This window comes from Amblyomma maculatum, chromosome 3 (genome assembly GCF_055883805.1).
Source record: "Amblyomma maculatum isolate TAMU_Amacu chromosome 3, ASM5588380v1, whole genome shotgun sequence".
Lineage (NCBI taxonomy): Eukaryota > Metazoa > Arthropoda > Arachnida > Ixodida > Ixodidae > Amblyomma > Amblyomma maculatum.
The window spans coordinates 190,450,873-190,473,127 of record NC_139346.1 but is presented as its reverse complement, the minus strand read 5'-3'; the positions used below and the strand labels follow the sequence as shown (position 1 = coordinate 190,473,127).

At 44.0% G+C, this 22,255-nt stretch overlaps 1 protein-coding gene across 1 annotated transcript; it reads left to right on the top strand.

The window, feature by feature from the left end:
* The first annotated feature begins 333 nt into the window (after window positions 1–333).
* Window positions 334–21,831, top strand: LOC146197266 (uncharacterized). Its single transcript, XM_084597156.1, has 11 exons — window positions 334–337; window positions 835–891; window positions 2,215–2,253; window positions 6,166–6,318; window positions 10,632–10,890; window positions 14,941–15,109; window positions 15,606–15,751; window positions 16,099–16,231; window positions 18,192–18,362; window positions 20,596–20,721; window positions 21,634–21,831. The coding sequence occupies exons 1-11, from the start codon at window positions 334–336 to the stop codon at window positions 21,829–21,831; spliced, it is 1,455 nt and encodes a 484-aa protein (XP_084453282.1).
* The last annotated feature ends 424 nt before the right edge of the window (window positions 21,832–22,255 follow it).

Genomic DNA, 22,255 nt, shown 5'->3' with positions numbered 1-22,255 from the left:
GTTCAAGAAACTTATTGTATTTCCTTACTGGTAATTCAGTTGGCAGGTTCCCAGAAAATGGAGTGTGCTGGCTTCAATACCTTTAATACAATAAATACTAATTCTCAAATGCGTAGACGTAGTTATCTTTCAGCGTACCCACATGCCCCAAACTTCTGTTATAGGCTTTTTAACTATTTAAACTTTGATTGTATATACACACACTGCTCGATCATATTGACTGCTATATGTATGATGAGCGCGATGACAAAGAAGAAGATCTGACAAGCGGAAACCAAGACGACGAAAAAGACTGTGCGCTGGCCTTTCATCGCAGGCTTCAGGGTGTCCGTCATGGGTAAGTTACGGAATTTTGCTGCAACTGACTGTTTCTCGCTAGCAGCTAGGGTTCAAAAAATATATCAGATAAACATTTAGCTAAAGGCGATTGTTTTCGGTTTTTCGGTCATGTTTCATGTTTATGGAGAATTCCGGTGCTATAGTACTACTCGTAATGACAGTCTTTTATACATTCGTGTGAGCGGTTTTCTTTCACGACATTTGTCACCGCCCGGTTTCGTTCTTTGCCGGCGCTATTCGTTTGTGTATATTATATCGCAGCCCACAACTGGTAGTTCCACTTTTGCGGTGTCTATTCAGTCGCGGACCTCATGTGGGTAGAAGTGGAGATGGACTGCCCGGCGGATGTCCCTCACGACATCTGAACGTTTAATAAACACGTTGGTATTTAAAGCATATGTTATAAATACCTAATTAGTTCGTCCTCCCGACATCGCACACAGACACATCTAAGCTTGCCTGCTCAATAGCCCCGTGGCGTTTTTTTCCCTGCAGATTCTGGTGATAACGAACGTACTGCAATGATTGTCTCTTTGGACCCCACTGACGAAGGTAAGCGAATAATGGACACTGAAGGCAACTCCTCCCAACATTATTCTCACTAAACTATGATTCTCTGGCTGTTTCTGGCTATGATGAAGTCCGGAAGCAAAATATAAATTGATCTACGATTTACTGATTCACTAAAAAAAGAAAACGTTTACTGAAGCAGATGATTAAAGCGGTCGCTGTGTGTACCTATGGCTGCCGCGTTGGACCTGTCTACTATCCCTTGCTGTTGCTCAAGGTCGATCATCATTGAAGAACGCCTTCTTATTGCTATGGGGGGGGATTGGTGGCTTAAGTAGAAGTCGAACTAGCATGTGCACAACGTGTGGTACAGATTAGCTACCTCTCCACAGCGTGGACACTGCAGAATGTTTAGCATCGAATACCACTACCGTAATTTATATTGCGCCGGGAAAGTGTGTGCATGCGTCGCAATGTGCATTCCTCAGCCTTGTTTAGATGCGTGCCTAAGCTATAAAATTGTTTACCGGATGTCTGTCCCAGGTGATCGCACAGAGTATAAGTAAGATCTCAGTTGACTCATTGCCATTTGCCATTTATCTAGCAGAAACGATTAGCGATTAGAACGCTGTACCGTGTCAATACAGGCCAACGTCTATTTCTGCTGTGTGTTCACTCTATCAGCTTTGATTGCTCTCTTGCGCGCTTGCTCCCCGACGTCTTGCTTGCGGTGAATCTACTGTTATGGCTTCCTATTCTTCATACACACTGTCATTACCACTGCCATCTCATGTTTCTGTGCTAGTCATCCTAGGCACGCCGTGTGAAAAATTTCAGGGGGCACTTTGGAGTGTGGACCACTCAAGTGCGATGAGGTGAAGCCTTTGTAGCGTGGTTGTTGAGTCTTTAGAGCTCTTCCTTCTTTTTCTTACGGCGCGGCTCAGGTGTCCACGGAGAAGTGTCATAGATAGTGTGCCTTTTCTTTGCTGTAAACCAATTTGAAACGCCACTGATTCCTCCTTTAGTGAGCCTGCTTCTGCATGCTGTGTGGTGGGGCGAGGTAGTAGCAAGCATTACTTCCTCCGCACAATTTGCCTTTCAGCTGTGTAGCTGAGTAGTTCTGTCTTTCGAAATCTCAAAAGAGGAGGCAGACTCTTGTGATCTCTGTATCCTTTCAGAACTACACATAAACCATAGGTTAGGAGCTACGCTCGGTCTAAAGCGGACTGTGTGGCCCAAAAACTTTTGGCCTAGTAAGGCTGTTCGTTCAGCTGTTTCATGGCCCGCAAATGACATGGGTAGCCACGTCACTCGCATATTTGTGGATGTCATTATAACATGTTTAATTTCCTCATTAAATTCCAGATGATATTGCCTCGTCCACAATCGTCACCCCATTCAAGGGTAAGTGGCTTAATGGAGAACACAATATTATTCACGACTCTAGATCATTCTTCAATATATACCTAGCAGCCAGTAGGGGGAACTGCTGATTCATTTCTGGCATAGAAACGCTTGTTAGGTTTCCATCTTTCATGCTTTTATGAAGAACACCTTTGTTTTTTATTTTTCATAATGCTTCTCATGAATGAAAAAAAAAAAAAAATGCGTGCGAGAAAGTGAACGCCCACACAGTTTCTCTGTGTACCATTTTGTGTCCTCGCGCTGTAAAGCCCCAGCCCTGTGTCAGTATGTCAGCTCCCGAAAGAGTGAGATGATGGGCTACGCAGAGCGTTACGGATCAAAACCCGGAGTTGTTTGTTGTTTTGTCGTTAGTTTGATTCTCTCTGGACGAATTTACACTCCCTTCAATCATAAACATTGATCGTTATTCTTTAATCACTAATCAAATGTCGCATAACGTTACCGTGACCGTAGGTTTATTCTTTAGGTGTGCCGTCATTGACAAACCTAACCTTCGGGAGTTATCAGTGTCATACTCAGTTGTTTCTGCCTTGATGTAATTCGTTTCTCCCCTACGAGTATACCACCAGTGGCTTTGGGGGATCATGACGTCCCACATGGTGGACCAGGTGGTGGACTTCATTGTATGGGTGGTCACGTGGTAGCTAAAAATGATTTGCAACACTGTACCTGTAATCACGTGACTCGACCGCCATCTTGAACCTAAAAGCGATGGAGAAACTGACGAGAAACCGGCAAATGCAGGTAGTAAGGGCTAACGCTCTTTAATCACGTATGGATTACATTCAACAACCTGTAAAACGAAGACTACATATCTAAGTGGACCGGACTCCGAGGAACAGGATAGGGCTGCCTGCTTTGTTTGCGAGGTGTATTGTTGCCAGACAAGTTACATTTTTTTTTTTTTTTTTCAGAGTTCGAATTCTGAGATATTTTAATTTATTGCACTCATGCCATGTACCACATCTCTCTAATATTTATACAGCGGCGACTTTGTAAGTACACGAAACAATTGTATTTTTACCTTCGTAGCTTTCGAAGACCACCAATAGGCCTAAGAGTCTCAGCGCAAAAAAAGGTGCAAGCCTCATGGACCAGCGGGGAAACGACCCGTGAGATGGATTGCATGAGGGTCTTAGAGTAACAGTAAATATTAAGTCTTATCGGCTGCTTCTAATTTAAGCCTAACAATGAAAATGGTGAAACCCTTTTTCAAAGGTGCCCTATTTCACACATGATTTGTGAAGTTTTCCGGTTTTTAAGCTACTGTACAGTTAGCAGCTTGGGATACCTTAGTGCTGTTTAATTTTGTGCGCTTTCCTATTTGCCTTTACTGCTTTACCAGCTTTCTTAAGCACATGGATTCACTGTATTTTCTCCAATTAGCTTCCTACTGTTACGGATAACCATGAGATTCGTCCAGTTGTACATTTAAATATTATATATAGATATCTTACCGGTATCGCTCAAGAGGAAAGTATACAACAGTTGCATCTTGCCTGTACTCACCTATGGGGCTGAAACGTGGAGGCTAACCAAGAGAGTTCTACTTAAGTTGAGGACAACCCAGAGGGCTATGGAACGAAAAATGGTAGGGGTAACATTAAGAGATAGAAAGCGTGCAGAGTGGGTCAGAGAAATAACTCAAGTTACCGACATTCTAGTAGAAATTAAGAAGAAGAAATGGACATGGGCAGGACATGTAGTGCGAAGAAAGGATAACCGATGGTCGCTGAGGGTAACAAACTGGATTCCAAGGGAAGGAAAGCGTAGCAGGGGGCGGCAGAAAGTTAGGTGGGTGGATGAGATTAAGAAGTTCGCAGGGGTCAAGTGGATGCAGCTAGCACAGAACCGGGTTAAGTGGAGAAATATGGGAGAGGCCTTCGCCCTGCAGTGGGTATAATCAGGCTGATGATGATGATGATGATGATATAGATATCTGAAAGAGCAGTCTGTAATGTTTCCAGCTGCCCGACCAGTTTGCGAATTTCGCACACAACTCCATTAGAGCCGGGAAAATAAATCGCTTTGAAATCTTGAAAGGTTTCGGCCGTGCCTATAAGATAGTGATGAGTTATGCCCGCCCGTTGCTCATTTTGTTCCGTGGGGAGTGTCCTGCTCTTGCCAAAATAGTTGACCAAGAAGAGGTTTACGTACGACACGACTGGTACAATATGCACCCTCCTACAGAATGAGGTCATCGTCGATGTTTTGCTTTAGATATGGTGGGCGGTTATAGGGCGATGAACTACTTCTCTGGTTGACACTGGGCTTTTGTTTTGCTTCAGCTTCACCCTTGTTCTCGTTCCGTAGGCTTGTAACTAGGACATGAGTGCAAGCGAGTAACTAGAACTTGACTGGAAGATTTTGGAAACTGAAATTATAGTGAAGTTCATGGCGAAATTGCATAGTAAATCACCGGACACAGATTGAAAAACAATTTCAGTGAAAGCGTTTCACTCAAGGCCAACCTATTGTTAGACCGGTTTTTCACAGCTGAAACAATGGGTTCTCAACATTTCAGATTGCGCTTCTGACAGTGTATGCTGCATTGATTGCGGTCATAATGACTTCATGGGTTGTTATTTCTTTCGTTTCCCACCAGCTGCACACCTACGCTGTTCTTCACTATCGCCGGCCTGCTGCTGCTGTTTCTCGTCGGATCCAACCTTTTCATGTTCGTAAGCGGTAAATATCTTCATATTATCGTTACACTGGGACTTCCCCCAATGCAGACGGAAATTGAAGACGGTAAAAAAGGCCGGGACGTCCTAGAATGGACTTACAGTCGCGGTCACTGCGCAAGCGCACAGTTTCAGTGGTTGAGATAGTGGCAATGCTAAATAAATAACCGCTCTGCTTGAGAGCTTCACGAACACACACACACACACACACACACACACACACACACACACACACACACACACACACACACACACACACACACACACACACACACACACACACACACACACACACACACACACACACACACACACACACACACACACACACACACACACACACACACGCACACGCACACGCACACGCACACGCACACGCACACGCACACGCACACGCACGCACGCACGCACACGCACACGCACCAGTAATAAAGCGGCGCAGAAAACCCTGAAAAATGCACTGCAGCCGATAACAATGTCAATGTGGCAGCCACGAAGAAAAAGACGATTTATTGGGCGAAAGTGAAAGCTTCATCATGTCCCGTTTTCCAACCCAAACCTCTTTGTTGTAAATGTGATTTTCGAAACAGGATTGGCCACACTTGAGCTTTTGCAGCAATCCCTCGCTAATGCACCAGTCATCGAATTATGTCATGACTGATTATTTTATAGGCACACAGTAGCACGCATGGACAAGCTGTTATTAGTTCTTCTACACCGTCTTCTTTCTTGCCTCTGTTAATAGTTGTTCTGTCGACGCGTACAGCTTACATACCTATAACCATCGGGCCTAGCCTCACTACCTGACGCCCTTGTATGATGTTATAAACGGTGTACCAAAATACAAAGATTACAGAACCGAGTCAAAGATGTGAGAAAATATTCTGTAGTTGCGTCGTAACGGCAGATCTTCCTTTTGTTCTGTAGTCTGTAGTTCTATAGCTCTTTTACGTCGTGGCTACACAAAATGCTGCTACCAAAACTTCTGTTGTCTCATAGAGGTCTCGGACCGCCCAATATATGTGTTGTGACAGCAGAAAATTTCTTGTCGTTCTTTTTCGACTATGTAGAAAGCATTTCTTTAAAGGGTTACTTAATAATGATGTCCTCAGTCACTGTGAATAACACGAGCGTTCTCTGAAGCTTGAGTTCTATGTAGTGTATATAGACTACGAACTACGAAATCGTTTTGGCCGTGGCACTGCAGCGAACACAGGCAACGCCCCTGCCATGGAAATCACGGCGGAGTCCGAAGATTCGGTAGTCCGCGATGAAAGCAGTGGTCCAGCGAGTGGGAGACGCGCCAGAGAGCCACCTGGAGAGGAGGCAATACGAGAGACAGCCGTGACAAAGGCGCGAGGTACGCCTCTTCACAGTATTATTGCATAGTTAGCTGCCTAACAGCTTCTGAGCAGCTTTAGTAGATCAACACTCTAAGTGATTTGGATGCTTTCGCCTTTGCAGCTTTTAAACTTAGATTAAGTACTATAGAAAACAAAGAAATACTGCTCGTAATGTAAAAGATCTCGTTTGCTCAATTTCAGTGCATTTATTTATGCCGGGTGTTACAGAAAACATATCTACAGGAACAAACTCTGAAGCGAAGCGGAGACAATTAGTTGGAAAATATTTTTATGCAACTATAGTTACCTAAATGTTACTAAATTTTTGTTATTAACACATTTGGGCACGTAACCCGAACAGAGAATTTTAAGCCGTGAACAAGGGAACGCTATATCAATATAGTTTCTGAAACCAAGAAAACTTGTTTTGTAAAGATCTGCAGATCGAGGAAATCCGACGCTCTTTTGCGCAAGCAACTGAATGTGAGCGCGAGAGATGCGCAGTACGGTCCGTACAAAGGCAACGCGACAGCTGCTGATGACGCGTTGCAGTGGCTGCGGTGCAAATTCCGAATTGTCTCCTCTACTGTGACGTGCACTTTAAAATCGCTTTGTCGATCTAACCAATAACCACCCCGCAGTTTGCAATCACTGCACTTACCCTTGCACCAAGCTGTAAGGCGAAATAATCTACTGGCTTTGCCAGAAATTTAGAGCACAGGGGTTCTACTTCTGAGCCGTGTAGGGCCGTCACTTTGTCATTCATAGAAGTTTTCCATTTGAGAGGGTAGGACTAGAAAATTGCCTGGGGCTTAACTCAGCAGAGCCAGAATAAACAAAGCAAAAGCAGTAGTAGTCATAGATGAGACCGAATCGTTTCTCTGTTGTTTTCTGGTCCCATCTTTTTCTCCGCCGCCTTGCGTCGTTGTTTTGCAAGTCTCTCTTCTCGCTCTTCGGGAGTTTCCATCGCTTGTTTAGCTCTCGCTCAGCTTCAGTTTTTCTACAGGCCGCTTCTTCACGGCGAGCTACGTACGCAGGACGAGTAGATTCGATTTGTGGGAGTGCGTAGTGAACGCTTGCACTAAGCGTTGTGGCCGCACCCGTGGCATGGCACTATATATATATATATATATATATATATATATATATATATATATATATATATATATATATATATATATATATATATACGCTTTCGCGAGCGAGAGGCTGCTCCGCGGCTTATATCCCCCGTTGCGGCGCCGCTCATGCACAGTGAGTCGCATACCTAAATGATGACGTCACGCGTGACGCTCCGCGGAGACCGGCGATATGTACCGGTATGAAGGGAGTTTGCCAGGTGTCTGAAGAAGAAGAGTTGTGCGATGTAGAAGAAGCAAAAAAGTAGAAGAATGGAGCGCTTTACGCTCCGTGCACCACACCTGCGGAGCAGAAACGGGCGGCGACCAGGCCGCGCACCACTAGGCACGCGCAGCCACATGGTGAGGCTGAGAAGCAAACTCTCTGGGCTCTCAACTTTTGGCAACACTGTGCATGCATTGGCATAATATCGTCTGCAGTTAGAGCTGAGTGCTCTAGCCAGCACATTACATCACCACCGGCAAACTACAGGCAATTTTTTTATTCGTTTCAAATACTGATATGGCATCGCCTTGTTCAGTGCTTTTAACTCCCACTGGATAACCACCCAAGTGCAATAATTAGAAAGTAGATTTCCTGGTTTTAGTTAATTAGGCACTTTGCCTCAAGTTATGCGAGCCACGGTGAAGAATTCGCTCCTGCAAATATTTATAGAGCGGCAGCTTTACTCAACGCAAAAGTCGCTCATCAGGTTGTGTCTGATTTTACCTCGATTTATCCTTGAAAAGCACAGGATAGCAACCGCGGACAGTGGCTCTGGCAGGTGGCATTTGGTTGATGACATGGCTGAACACCTATTCGTGGATGGATTGTGTGATGTAATGAGGCCACATGCCGCCATAAATTTGGACGGCACTCCCAACTTTGGTACTCATGTGAACTGCATGAGATGATGAGAACTGAGCTAGCCTTCTTTGCCTCTTGAAGGCCAACGGAGGCACGCTAACCTATCTAGGCCGTGCAGGCATGATCATACGACTTGGTTGAAGAGGGGCGTTTATCTATGTTGATTGGTAAATTATGACCAGCAGAATTGTAGGCTAATAAGAATGTGGGATGTATTAGAGGCACAAGCAATTCAAGGGATTGGTACCAAGCGAGTAGAGCTTAAGTGCCCTTCAGTACGAGTAATTTGGTTGAGATGGGCGAACGTTTGGCTAACTAAACCAAGCTACTGCTCGTCAGACTAAGTTAAACTTACCATTTTCAGGAATTTTCGAAAATGTTCGGTGAAACGCCTGATATACCAGCTTGCAACCGACCGAGCCATACGAGTGCGTGTACATACTTGTTAATATTTGTACTAGATGCACATCAAATACATGTTCAGGCGTATGGGCATGAAAGGACTGAGGTGATAGATTTCTGTTAGCACGGTGGTTCGAGACGGGAATTTACAATATCAGAGCGACTTTCTTTCAGAGAAAATTTGAATTTTATTATCGCAACAAAAGTGTCATGCGGAAAACGACCTGCTTTAAGAGACCGTCGGCAAAAGATAGCGTCTCTTTGAATCATGCCACTCCTTCGGCAACGCATTACGGGAGGCTGTCAAGTAGCGCTATTTGTTTGGCCGTATCGTGTGTTTAAAATTATTTAATACAGATATTTCTTTCAAAAGACGCGAAAGATACGCCGCTGTGGTCTGTGCAGGTTGATTGTATGGCAAAGTGGGCGTTATATGTCTTGTAATGTGCAACAAAAAGATGAATTTTCAGTTAAGTTATGAAGTTTATTTTTCATATCCGAGGCCAAACAATATGTTGCCTAAATGATGACCTGTAACAACGGAGGTGAGTCGAGTTTATAATATTTCATAATCGGCTCCATGGTTCGAGATTCCAATGGCAAAAAAATAAGCTTTTGATAACACGCTTAGGTGGCTTTTCCGCAGGGCACATCGGTACTACGGGAATCGCGTAAACGACCTAAATGTTATAAACACCTTAAACTGCATCTGTATTTTATTCAAGCGGCACAATTTATTCTATGCGTAGCGGGGGATCGCCAGCCTGAAAAGCTTACACAAGCGCAATTTTCATGTTCGATATATCGAACCACGATAGCTGTTCAAAAATTTGATAACCTGGGCTCACTTCAGTGTTGAAGGCCTTGAAATTTGTAGTATGATGTGTGCCCTAAAACAAAAACTTAAAACGTAGGCTAAATAATTTTACTAATTAGCAGTCCTTTTATTGCATATCTTCACCAAAATTCCAGTACCATCGGCCTGCACAGACCGAATCGGCTTATCTCCCGCCTGTTATGAAAAAGAAAAAGAAGAGTCCGCAACACCACTTAGAACATTCCGTACGTGAACAAAGCACGGGAGTGTTACTATTAGTGAAATTCCAACAGCTTCAAAGCGAGTCATCTTGCTCGCAACTTGAGCCAGCTCATAATTCTTAAGACAATACAACTTCTAAGGTTTTCTGCTGGCTCACACAAGCACGAATTTTTTAGAAGCGCTTGTTTTGCACGCTGCACTAAACAAGTACGCTAAATGTAAGATCATGTACAAACTGCAGCTATTGCCTGCTTTTATTTCTCTATCATATTTTGTATAGCCTAGGATTGATACCAATAATTTCGGAAAGCACCGTTTTTTTTCAACATTAACCACGTTCACGGCTAGCTTCTCACTCGCGTAATAGAACCATTACAGCTTCCCTAAAAAAATCTTGGAAGACGAGGACAAGGATTTAAGGATTTTCATTACCTTGAACACAAAATTTTACCTTGAGCTGTAGCTTGAGTACTGCACTGTACGAGCGAATAAGAAAACACCCAGCCCGGTTTTATTTTACAAATATGGTAGGTTTCATCTCTACTCCTTTTAACCTCGCCTTCTGTTCCATTTCTTTTAGGGGGAGGGGGGGGGGGGGGGGCATGCTGCTTATCTCAGAGTGTGCAGAAAGAAACTGCACTAGCAATCGCGGGCTCTGAACGTGACACGAAAGTTTGCCCAAGTTCCAGTCTAGTGTCCCGAGTCCTGAGAATGCTGCATTACCTCTTGGCGATTCCACGCACTCTCACCCGTGCACGGACTTGCAAACATCTTACAAAGACTACTTGTCGTTACAGCTCCGCAAGCGAATGACTTGGAAACATCTTACAACGACTACGTGTCGTTACAGCTCCGCAGGCGAATGACTTGGAAACATCTTACAAAGACTTCGTGTCGTTACAGCTCCGCAGGCGAATGTCGTGCGCGGTGGCAACCCGAATTTGCTACCTGGTCGCTCTCTGCTGTGCGTACTGGGTGGCTGGTCCAAGGCTTACGCCCTGATGAGGCTGGACGGCTTGTGCGACGTGGTCTTCGTGCCCTTCTACGCACTGCCACAAGGTGGTGACACTCTCCTGGACGACGGCCACAGGATCACGCAGAATGTGCTCGAAGTGGCCGCCAAGTCGATCAAAACCACCTACGGCATACACGTGCCGCTCAAGTACGGGAGCTTGCGCTTTCCATCGTTGTCGCATCTGGTAGCCATTGATAATAACAAAAGTAGGAGGAAGCATTGCGCCGCTGTTTGAGCCTGTCTTAGAGCAGCTTTATATGGACGCTGAAAACAAATTAAAGTTCGCATGTTTTGATGTCTTGGATGGCTTTGATGACAAAACTCGCTATCATAAAGCAAAAAAAAATGCAGAAAAGGCCTACATGCTAGAATCCGAAAGCATTATGAAGACTATGACCATCATTTATTACTTTGCGCAATGTTTATCCATACTACTCTACATTTTCTGTATACGTTAATAGTGAAGTGCTGAGTAAGGCTTCTTTACACAATGTATACTGGCTATTAATCATGACAATACAGGTCCTCCCGTTTTATCATTTATTCATTTATGACGATAAATGTTTCTGTACTCTTTGGCACTGTTCAACGGCGTGGCGACGTTATCCGAATATTGTGCCACTCACATCGCCGAATCCTGCGCCATGGATCCTCAGATTTTTATTTAAATGCAACCGAAAAGCTTTAACAGCGGACTATCGTCTGTCACGGGGGAAGCGTGTGGCGATTACTACGGACTTGAGTTGTATCCGACTGCAATGATGCTTTCGTGTGATCACACAAGTACAATTATCTCCAGAAATGGCGTCCACGTTTAAAGCTTTCTGCGAGGCCGTCTAGCAGATATTTTTTTTCGAGCTGGTTCTATGATTAAATGGTCAGTAATTTGCAAATAAAAATGGCGCAGTCCTTCCCTCTTTTGACTTCACTGCAGGTTTATCTGCTGGAAGCACGTTTAAAAGGTCGAATGATACTCATGTGGTCACTGCAGGGGAGCAGTTTCACGAAACAGTAAAGGGAACGAATTCTTTGGAAGCTGTCATGAGGTGGTTGGCCGAGCATGTATACGAGGATGGCCTACCGTATTTTTTATATGTTGACTTCGATTTGGTCCAAACTGCTTTCTGAAGTGTTGCGACGAGATTATTTTTATTTCTAAAATACTACGATAGTAAAAGCGAGACCTCGGCCGCAGCTACGCAGTGAAGAAGCGTAGCTACGGTCTCCTCATAAAACATTCAGCCTGCCATGACATCTGTATTCACGTAACCCCTACGCCGCGGGCAGGAGCTGCCAACTCAGGTCGCTCCTTTCATGTGGGAGGGTGATATCAGAATCAGCCTGCCAGAACCGTTTGCATTCTCGTTACCCCTACTAGACACAGGCGCGTCCATAAGTCCTGGTTGAAGCGTGACTTCGCTTACGCACTCACGTCACACCCCTAAAGGATGAGCTTAAATGTCCCAATAATATAGCACCTTGAATTGTTAGGGCGTGATAGGAGAATAATGTAGCAGGCAAAATAAGCTTCCGCTGCTGTTTTCGCAATTCAATTAGAGTTAACCAGAGCTAAATCACAACTAATTTTTTTCTTCTTTAAAATAAATAATCATCACAAAATGAAACCTATATATATGTATATACATATATATATATATATATATATATATATATATATATATATATATATATATATATATATAGCCTATATTGGCCTGAATGTATAGGCTTCGCACCAACATTTCATCAATCTAGTTTGTTTTTGCCAAGTTATATACAACACGAGTGACCACTCACAGAAAATGAATTGACGTGATTTCAGCTCGAAACCTGAAGAAGGGGCTCGGCGTACGCTTACGAGTGTATACATCACTAAACGGCACGTATGAAACCAACATATGTATTGTGCGAAGCAAGTCTATGATAGTTCTGCAATGGAACACGATTTAATACAAAGGAAAGAAGATTAGGGTTTCTCTCCTTTCCTTTGTCGTGATATATATCGACGTATGACATAAGAAAATTAAGTACTGGAAATACATGAATACATAAAATACATAAAATATATTTATATAAGGTTGCCAAGCTCAATTTGGGAGGCGCGATAGCAGCGCCGCTTCGGCGCGATGTGAAGTTCGAGAGGCGGCCGTGGAGACTGGAGTGCAGTCAGGTACGGCGACGCATTTAGCTAGACGAAACGTGCGTCGCGCATAATAATATTCAAACGTTTGCCATGCCATCTGTTCCTTCGACTTCGCGGAAAGCAGGAAGGAATCACTGTTGTGCTGGGGATAGCGCTAAACTGTGCGAAATGCGAAGAACCGGGAACCGCGGTGAAATTTCGCCGCTTCCCATGGCAAGTATATATATATATATAGGTACGGCGAGAAGCGGCGCGAAGCGTGGATAGCAGCAGCCCGGGGAATCAAGTTTCTCCTTTGCGACATTATCAGCTTATAATCAGTATTCGGTACCAGTACCAGTAATCGCAGTCATGCCTGTGAGAGTGATTCGAAGACTGGTCTCCTAAAATAAAAGCTTCTCAGGCTTACAACCAATTCTGTAGTTTTTTTGCGCGTTGAAGGCAATGCGCGTTTCTTTAGCACGTAACATTGTATATGGTAATTCCACATCTAATTACCAGGGTGGGATTTCGGTTTGTTTCTTTTGATTCATTCCAAATTAGCATCTCAAGAACATGAAACACAGACGGAGTCGCACGCTTCCAGAGCTTTGTATCCACTGCTTCGCATGTTTTTCGCGGTGCATTTCAATACTCTAAGACAAATGGCGACAAAGTTTAGACTGTAAAATAGACTTCCTTATAGCGCTGGATTGCTAGCCTTGTCTGCTAGTGCGCTGCGTTTGGTAAAATTAGCGGTGTCAGCTGGTTTTTGAGGCATACGTACAGGCGGCCGCTTTTTAAGGATTGTTAATGGCGATCGATAAACGAATAATCCGTAATTAATTAATATCAAAAAATATTTTGCCAAGTCTTGTTTACACAGTGATACCATGACCAGGTAATCTCAAGCTTTAGGTTATTATTATAAGGCTCAAAATCCCATTAGCAAGTCGTAAACAGCCTTAACCCTAGTGAAAAAACCCTATGAGTCACAATAACATCATACAAATTTTCATACTCAACTTATACTAATCTCATACAAATCTCATATAATCTCATTCTAAACTCATTCATCATATGAGAAATATATGAGAATTAATGAGATTTGTATGAGTTTAGTATGAGAAATTCGTATGAGGTTATTGTGACTCATACGGTGTTTTTCACTAGGGAAGTCACAAAGCGGAAGCATCCCACAAAACAACCGTTCTTAATTAAGCGGGCGGTACAATGTTCGGAACAGCAACATGTCAGAAATTTGCAATATTTCATCAAGTGCAATTAATCAATATTTCACGATTTAATACATATGTACATGCGCGGACAAAAAACAACAACAACAAACAGACAGACAGACAAAGTCTAAACTTAAGGGGTGCTCGCCCGCAAACGTTATTACAATTCCAATGGCACACATAGTCTCAGGGGGACCATATCTGCGAGGCTTCAGGGCGCACGTGCATACATGCACTCGCAAGCTCCAATCTCGCAGCGTCCTGAACCGCGCCTATGTAATCGCGAACCATATATAAGCGCATGTAATGCAATCATAGTCGATATGCATCAGAAATGGTGATTTCAGACTATTATTTCTTGCATCCTGCATCTACAACTAGGCGACAGCTGGAGCAGAGAGTAGAACCGGTCCTCATTGGGATTGAAGGTGCATTTATTGTCAGAACACCTGCAAAATTGTGAACTTATCTAAATATGCACGCTGTAGGTGATGTGGTCGTTCAAGTGCGCCACATTTCGTCTGAACAAAAACATTGCTGTAATTCTGGCTCCACATTATGCATATTAGATATTAATTTCTCCCCATTCGTGGGATCTGCGTACTGAAAACGTTTTTCAGGATTACGTATTTTTTAAAACAGTCCTGCTTGTGTTGTACACCTCGAAACCAAGAGCCTTGACCGCCTTGCTCCCGCTGCATGAAATTGCCGCCGATGAGGGCTCTGATTGCTTTGCTGTCGGAGCCCAGACTAGCCGAGTTTGGGATCCTTTATATAATGCATGTTTACATCTCGATGCTGAGTCACTACTAGGGTACGTTAATGTTTGCTTTCCAGTAAAGCTTCTCAAGTTACAAACGACCTGCAGCTAAAGAGAGCCCAGAAGAAGATGAAAATCTACTGGATGAAAAACAAAATCTACCACTATGCACTGCTAGATCTGCAAGTAGGAACAAACGGCAGCACAGCCTCTGACGTAGTGGACCGAGTCTTCCACCTGCTCGCGGTAAGTTTCAGCACACTTGTGGCTTACATTTGGCTATGTAGCCTACGAATGCTGTTGGTGCATGGCATGGCTGTTTACATCAATGTTTTTCATCTAACACTGAAATTTCTGCATAACAATGAAATAACAGTCGTGCAGTTTGGGTGCCTACATAGTCTGGGTGCGAAATACAAATATATGTGGCAAGAGTTCCAATTTTCAATTTCTGAAGGCATGATAATTATAAGTAATCATTAGCTAGTGTCTACTGCCGAGCATTTAAATATCAGATATGACATAAGGTATGTGGGGCTTGACTTCCCAAATGGGCGTATGAACTGTGATAAACGTCACTGCGTAGCTTTGTTAAGTAATTGAAGCCACTTGGAATGCTTTGAAACGCATTAAAGGTTACCATTAATCCCTACTGGTAATTTGTGTACACGTAGGATGGTGTCCCCGCATCAGCTTAATTGATTTCTCCTCTGCCTTCCTTCTATTTCTTCTATCATCCTAGACATTCAGAGATGCGCAGAACAAAATCCGCCGGGCAGTGTCAGCAGTCGCATCGAGAAGGCCTCATGCGGCATACGTCGTATTGGGGGCCCGTCCTCGCTTGGAGACCAACGAGCACCTTTTCAGAGCACTCGAAAAGCGCGCACGGTACGGAACATTTCTGAGCGTTTTAGTCATTATCGCTGACTTTTATTGCCCGAAGCAATAAACGTGTGGGAGAATGCCCTCGCTTAATCCTAGTCGCTTTGTACGAACAGGTGTCCTGGTTCAATAAACATAAAACTCGTTAATACAATAACAACACCCCTTATGTCGGACTCTGCATAACGTGAAGACATTTTCAGTCCTCTACGAGTTCTAATTATAGAGAGCCTGATGTGCTAATGATTTCAACAATACCTGCCTGATTCGCGAGGCCTGCGCTCGGTGAATCAGAGCTTTATAAAGTAAAATGAGAACCCTCAAATGATGATTTTTTTTTTGCCAATTGACAGATCGTTTGTGGTCAGCGCATTCATCATTCGCACCCACATCCGCGGCACCGAAACGCTGACGGCGCACGACGGATGCAAGACCATCGGTCCTGCACCTTACAAGATTAAGAACGACAAGCACATCATGGGAATGGTGAGGCTGCAAGCATTGGTGTCGTTTATTCTGCATCCCCCACAGTGGTTCTCAGAAAGGAATCGATTTTTTTTATGCTACAGCGTTAATTGATACCTTACGCAGAAAATGCAGCATCGTCGTTGTGAGCAAAACAACCACGAGCATGTCGCTATCAGGTCTAGTAACTAACAGCTGACATGGCCGACCACTGATTTTTCGACGGTTTATGCGCAACTAAATGAGACCACAATATATCCGAAGCTTGGGAGGATCTGCCAACTGAGGTTGCTCTTTTGGAGTAGAAAGATGGCATAAGAATCAACCTTCCAGTGTTCTTGGATGCCAAGAAAAGCAGGTTATAATCTTAAATCACGCAGACACGCGCGCTCATGCGGATTTGGTTAAAGTGGAGCTTTAAATGTCAGGTGCTGTAGCTTAGGATATCGTGTCACAGCATTAAAAGGTTGAGCTTAAATACCCGCTCAACTTTTATCATATAGGATATATTAGCGCGTGATGACTAAAACTTAGCATAACCAGAAACGAGCAGGCTACCGAGCACTGAAGCGAACGCTTAAAGGGGTTGACTTGCGCTCACATAGAATTAAACAACTTGGCGGCGGCGGTATTACCAACTTTACACGATGGTTTTCAAAGAACAGAAGCACCCATAGTATAGTTTTTGGACGGTGATGTTGCCAACAGAAACGGTATTGATATCGAAGGTCTTGTGTTCGATGTCGACACATCACATCTGAGCGATGATTTGGTTTAACACTTTCTAGCTCCTTAGATTGTGGATGACATACGCGCCCATCTTCCTGTCACTCGTTTAGCTGTGCTGCAGAATTGCTTGAGTGAGCTTAGCCGTAAACATATATCATGTGGCGATTTCAGTGAGTGATACAGTGGTCTTCGTCGGATTAGCAATGAAAAGCCTCCCCAAGGGAAAAGATTACTAAAGGAAGCAGTAGTTTACCTGCATGTATTTCTACGCTTCTCAGCTGCTTACAATTATGGCAATATTAACAACAGCTGACTCTTGACCGCGGGTAACTTTTGAAGAGACTACATGCTTTAGGATTTCGGTAGCTTACGACAAATGCAGTAATTTAATACATTCCAAACAAATTTTTATTTGCCTGTGCCCTTTGTTGATTGGATAATGGTTCGCTGCCTCTAAATTTGCGACAGGAATAAATACAACAGGATATAACATGTTCAAGACAGTGCTGGGGGTCATCTTTACCACTATGCGAGGCAAAATGTATGTTAATATAGAAACCAGGAATCGCAAACCTACTGTCGCAGATGCGAAAGCACCTGCCTTTTGAAGAAAATTATTCTTGTAAGGATATCCAGGGGTGGCAGTTTGTATAGTGAAAACAGCTTTTTTTTTTCAATACATACAAAGCGTATAAATTCATAAGAAAAATATGTGCAGAATGACAATTCAAGCTGTGCCAGTGTTATGTAAATATACAAAATACTATTTTGAAACGCTACCAATATTAATGCACTATCTCGCAATAGGGCCATTTTTTTAACCTACACTAGCTACACTAGTGTAGCAAAACACCATTGGACGTATTGGAGAGTAGGATAAACAAATGGTTCTATTTAATCGGCAGGGTAAATTGGATTCCCACCCTCCTACACTTATTTAAACCTAGTGATTTTTTCTTCTCACGATTAAATTCTGCAGATATTAAATGTTTCTTGTCGTTTGTTTTTTCCCTATATCCCGATTTCACCGCGTGCTCTTTAATTGTGATTAGCAAATAGACACTGTTGATTCATAGGTAGGGTTTAAAATTTGTGTCCAAAACAAGCATTATCTATAAGGACGCTAAATACCATACGTGTATCTTACTGAGGGTCATATTTATCACTATGCGAGGCAAAAAATATGCTTCTTCTGTATCTCAGTCTAAAGTCTTGACGCTTCTGAGCTCTGATATATTTCTCCTTTCTGTAGGCAGGCGCGGTGTCCTACTCAAGGAAGTTCAGCTGGGTCAAGAACACCACCCTGGTGGTCTCGTTCACCCTCTGCATGCGTCGCTACCGGGCAAAGAAAGAACTACACATCGGTGCCGAATGCCTCAAGGACGCCAAGGGGAGGACGGCGAGGATTTTGTCTTCGGCCGCAGTGAGAAAACCCGCGTCTGCCTTCATCAGCATAATAGAGAGATTTAGCTTACCGTGATCCGCGATCGGCCACCGTGACTCGCTACCGTGCGTGGGTGGGGCGCACAAGCTGATTGGTCCCGACGCGGCACGTCTATGCGCCGACATTCAGTATGTGGCGCCATCTATCGGCGTCAAGGGATCTGGGCATGTGCAGTGGAACGCGCGGTGGTGGATCACGGTAACGAATCGCGGATCACGGTAAGCTAAAACTCTCTAATAACATCATATATATCCGCGCAAGAGGGTCATGATCACTGACCTCCTTTTCAAGCTGACGCAGCCTGAGAAAACGTTATTTGACAATTATTCACATAGAATCCTGATTTATAGAGACACCTGGCAGCCCGCTTCACACGGACAACTGCAACATGAGTTTTTCAGAGTTCTTTCGTCGCAAAGCAGAGGGAATTTTGACGATTAAGTCTCCACCGAAATGCGACCGTCACAGTCCGAATTCGATGCCGTGACATTGGGCCCTATTCGCTTCGAGATAGAGCGAAATCATCACCTTGCTGCAGATCACCGAATCCTACTCAATGTGGATGCGCACTTGCATCGTCTACTAGCCAGCAGTGTTTACGTGCGCGCGTACGCCCTTGTGCCTGCTGTTTTGCTTTTCCTGTGTGATTTTATTTACTTGTCTGCCTCTTACGAAATAAACATGAGCAGGCTATCATCTCACGCTGCAATGAAGGTAATGATTATTCTTATCGAATATGTCGTGCTGGATAATGGCATCCTCCATCGTTGCTCGGTTCCTGAGATTATTTGCCGCACGACGTCTCAAACAGCGACGGAGTCGTTAGGCGCCGTGTCAAGACAAAACGAATTGGTCGCCGACGTCCATACAACTTAATGCAACCTCCCCGAAATTGCATCCTCGCTACTGTGTAGAATCAGACAGCTACTACATAAGCAGGCCTTAACAGTGTTGCCTACTCGATGCAGATTGACAGGCCATTATGGGCCCTATGCACGATCAAGATTATCGAGCGATTTTCGCTCGTCATGGTAATTATTTTGTTAAAATCGCTGTTCGGCTGTGTGTTGCTGCTCTATTTCGTGCAAAGCCATTGTTTCTGAGAAGTAGAGTAAAACGGCACAAAACTTCATACGGACTTAACTATTATCGCTCCTTGACCGACCTTGTTTACTTCGAGGATAAATAGATTTGTTACGTAGAGGATCCACTTGTTTTGAAATAATTTTATATCCGGCCCCTGTTAAGATAATATTCCTAAAACTTCTCCCTGAAAAACTGGGTCACTTCTCGATATTTACAATGTTAAATCTGTCTCTCAAAGCTGCTTGCCCGACAAAAACCATGACAGTGTTCAATTATCTGCAATTTCTTCGCAGCGACTAATATTCGTAGCTTACACTTCAACAAGAAATAATTGCAGAAGGTGCAGAATTTTGTGTGTGTGTAATTTGCTAGGTCACTCGGCCAAATATAGTGAAATTATCTCCAATCATTACACTTCCAAAATACCATTGATAAATGTCACATACATTGAAAATTTCCATATGCTTTCTACGGTTTTCGTATTCTTTCTTCGGTCGTACTATAATATTTGCTGGCATTAGCTGCAAAGAGCACCCGCCTCGTAGTGAGTCGCGAAAGTACTCGCTTCACCAGGCGTGTTACACGTGCACAGCTAGCTTTCCTGTGCGGCCAGAGTTCCTGTACTGTATGGGCCTGACCTCATTTTGGTGCAGTAGTTCGTAGAAATGCCAACTTCGTCTAGCTAGAGGTGATGCGCAGTCGTTGCTATAGTATATTGCAAACTCGCCGTGTAGATTACACCATCTGAGCCATCGAACCAAAGACTGTGTATCCTTTTGAAGACAAGGTAGAACGAGAGGAAGAAAATGGTTTACATGGTATGAAAGAGCACTGAACAAGGGTAAAGTGGGGACGCCTTAGTTCGCATGTCGAGCCAACGTTTCGGCAAGTGAACTTGTCTTCGCCTGGCTAAAATGGGTTAGATAGATTTGGTGCCGGCTACCTATGTTCGTCTTACCCGGCCAGTGCATAAGTTAGCTGAGCCTGTTGTAAAAGTGCTCGTGGGCATTTATTTACCCTCTAGTGCATTTCGACGTCAATATGAGGACATGTACAGGCCAACAACACTGAAAAATGAGTAAATAGTCAAGTAAGCACACCATTTCAATACTTGCCATCTCCACAGCTGTGCCGGAAAAATCCGGGATTTTACGAGGACCAGGCAGTCGACAAGGTCCAGCGGACGGCCTACTCCTGGCGGAAGCCGGACGTCGTGGCCACGTACGACACTGCGGACACGATGCGATGGAAGGCAAGACAACCAGCTTACGCTACGGGCAATTTCAATGTTATCATAATCGATGCAGTTTCACTTAATATGAACCGACTAGCCCATCAGAGTGTCTTACTTTAGTTTCACTTCTACGGATCATTGACACCAGTGTTTCTATTAGTGCATTTGGCAAAGACAGCTTACGACGCATGCAGTGAAAAGGTCGGTAAGGAGATATGCTGTCAAATGACGTCACAGGCCACTGCGAACAGTAACTTAAAAAGGAAACTTTGCAGCGTTTCCCACTTTCGCTTCACCAAGTATAGCAGCTTTCGTTCCATACCTGCACTTGTCTGACGTAAACGTGATCACCATAATAGTAAATTCTTCTGTGGTAAGGCAGCAGGTATAGCCGTAAGACTTAACTATAATACAATTTTCTGTATTAAATTCGGGGGAGTGCTGTTTCTGATTTGGTAAGAAATCCAGGCGTGCGGCCGTTTACGATACTTCATTAATCAAAATTCAGTTACAACAGCAGAAACGGAGACCAGGACCTTTTCCTTAATTAACAATGTGCGCTTAAGTGTCGCGGGGCCTCGTGATACAAAATGATGTTGTTAGGTTGGGGCAAATTCTCAACAGCCATGTATAAACTCAGATGCAAGCAATTGGCTGTTACCGGCCAGTATGCCATTTAACGGCGTCGTTGAGAGTTATACGTAGGTTTTCTACTGCAGCCCGTGAGCTCACTACTGATCTTCATTTGGTTACTAAGCTACAGCGCCGATAGCGACGTGCCAGGAAAAATACGGATCCAGCCCCAATTTTGTGTCCACAACTGTTCCTATCTGTCGTTTTTTTTTTTTCAGTGTTGCTTTAATTTGATTTGTTGCCGACTTCTCAACCACCTGTCTACCTGCTTTTTCTCGGCCTCTCCTAACTACGCAGATATGTCATTTAGAGAGGACCCACCGGCGTCTGAATCTGAGCGTCGCACTGTTCGACGCTGAATGTGAAGATTGGCGGGGCAAGTGCTCGGGATCCAGCTTGTCGCACATGACGGGCCCCGCCAGAATACGGAGCATGAGCGCCTACTTGCGCCGACTTTCTCACCTGGAAGGAAACGCAAACAGGACCTGCTCCTGACGCCACCAAGTACCGCGTGCTCTTTATGTAGACCACGTAACTGTACAAAAGGCGAATACGCCATTTGTTTAAATACACGTTAGATGCGTGCATCATACAATATCCACGCCCTGCAATAAATCAAATCGGTGAATGAGCTTAGAATACTTCATGCAAAAGTGCCTGCCAGAAAAATATGCATACGCGTTGCGCAAGCTTCCGTGCTCGCCTCTTGCTCCCGTTGGGTTTGAACTCCTCACACGTGGTTCTTGCTGTCGCAGTTTTACTTAAGCTGCGAGCCACTAGTCATAATTTTGCTCCGCATAACTTTCTTTTTCTTATAAGGAGCATGAAACATTACCGCCTGAGACGTTAATAAACACGAAAAGTCCCGCGAAACATCCTCCCCCTGGCGGTGTTTCCAATGCCGCAGTCGCTCTTGTGT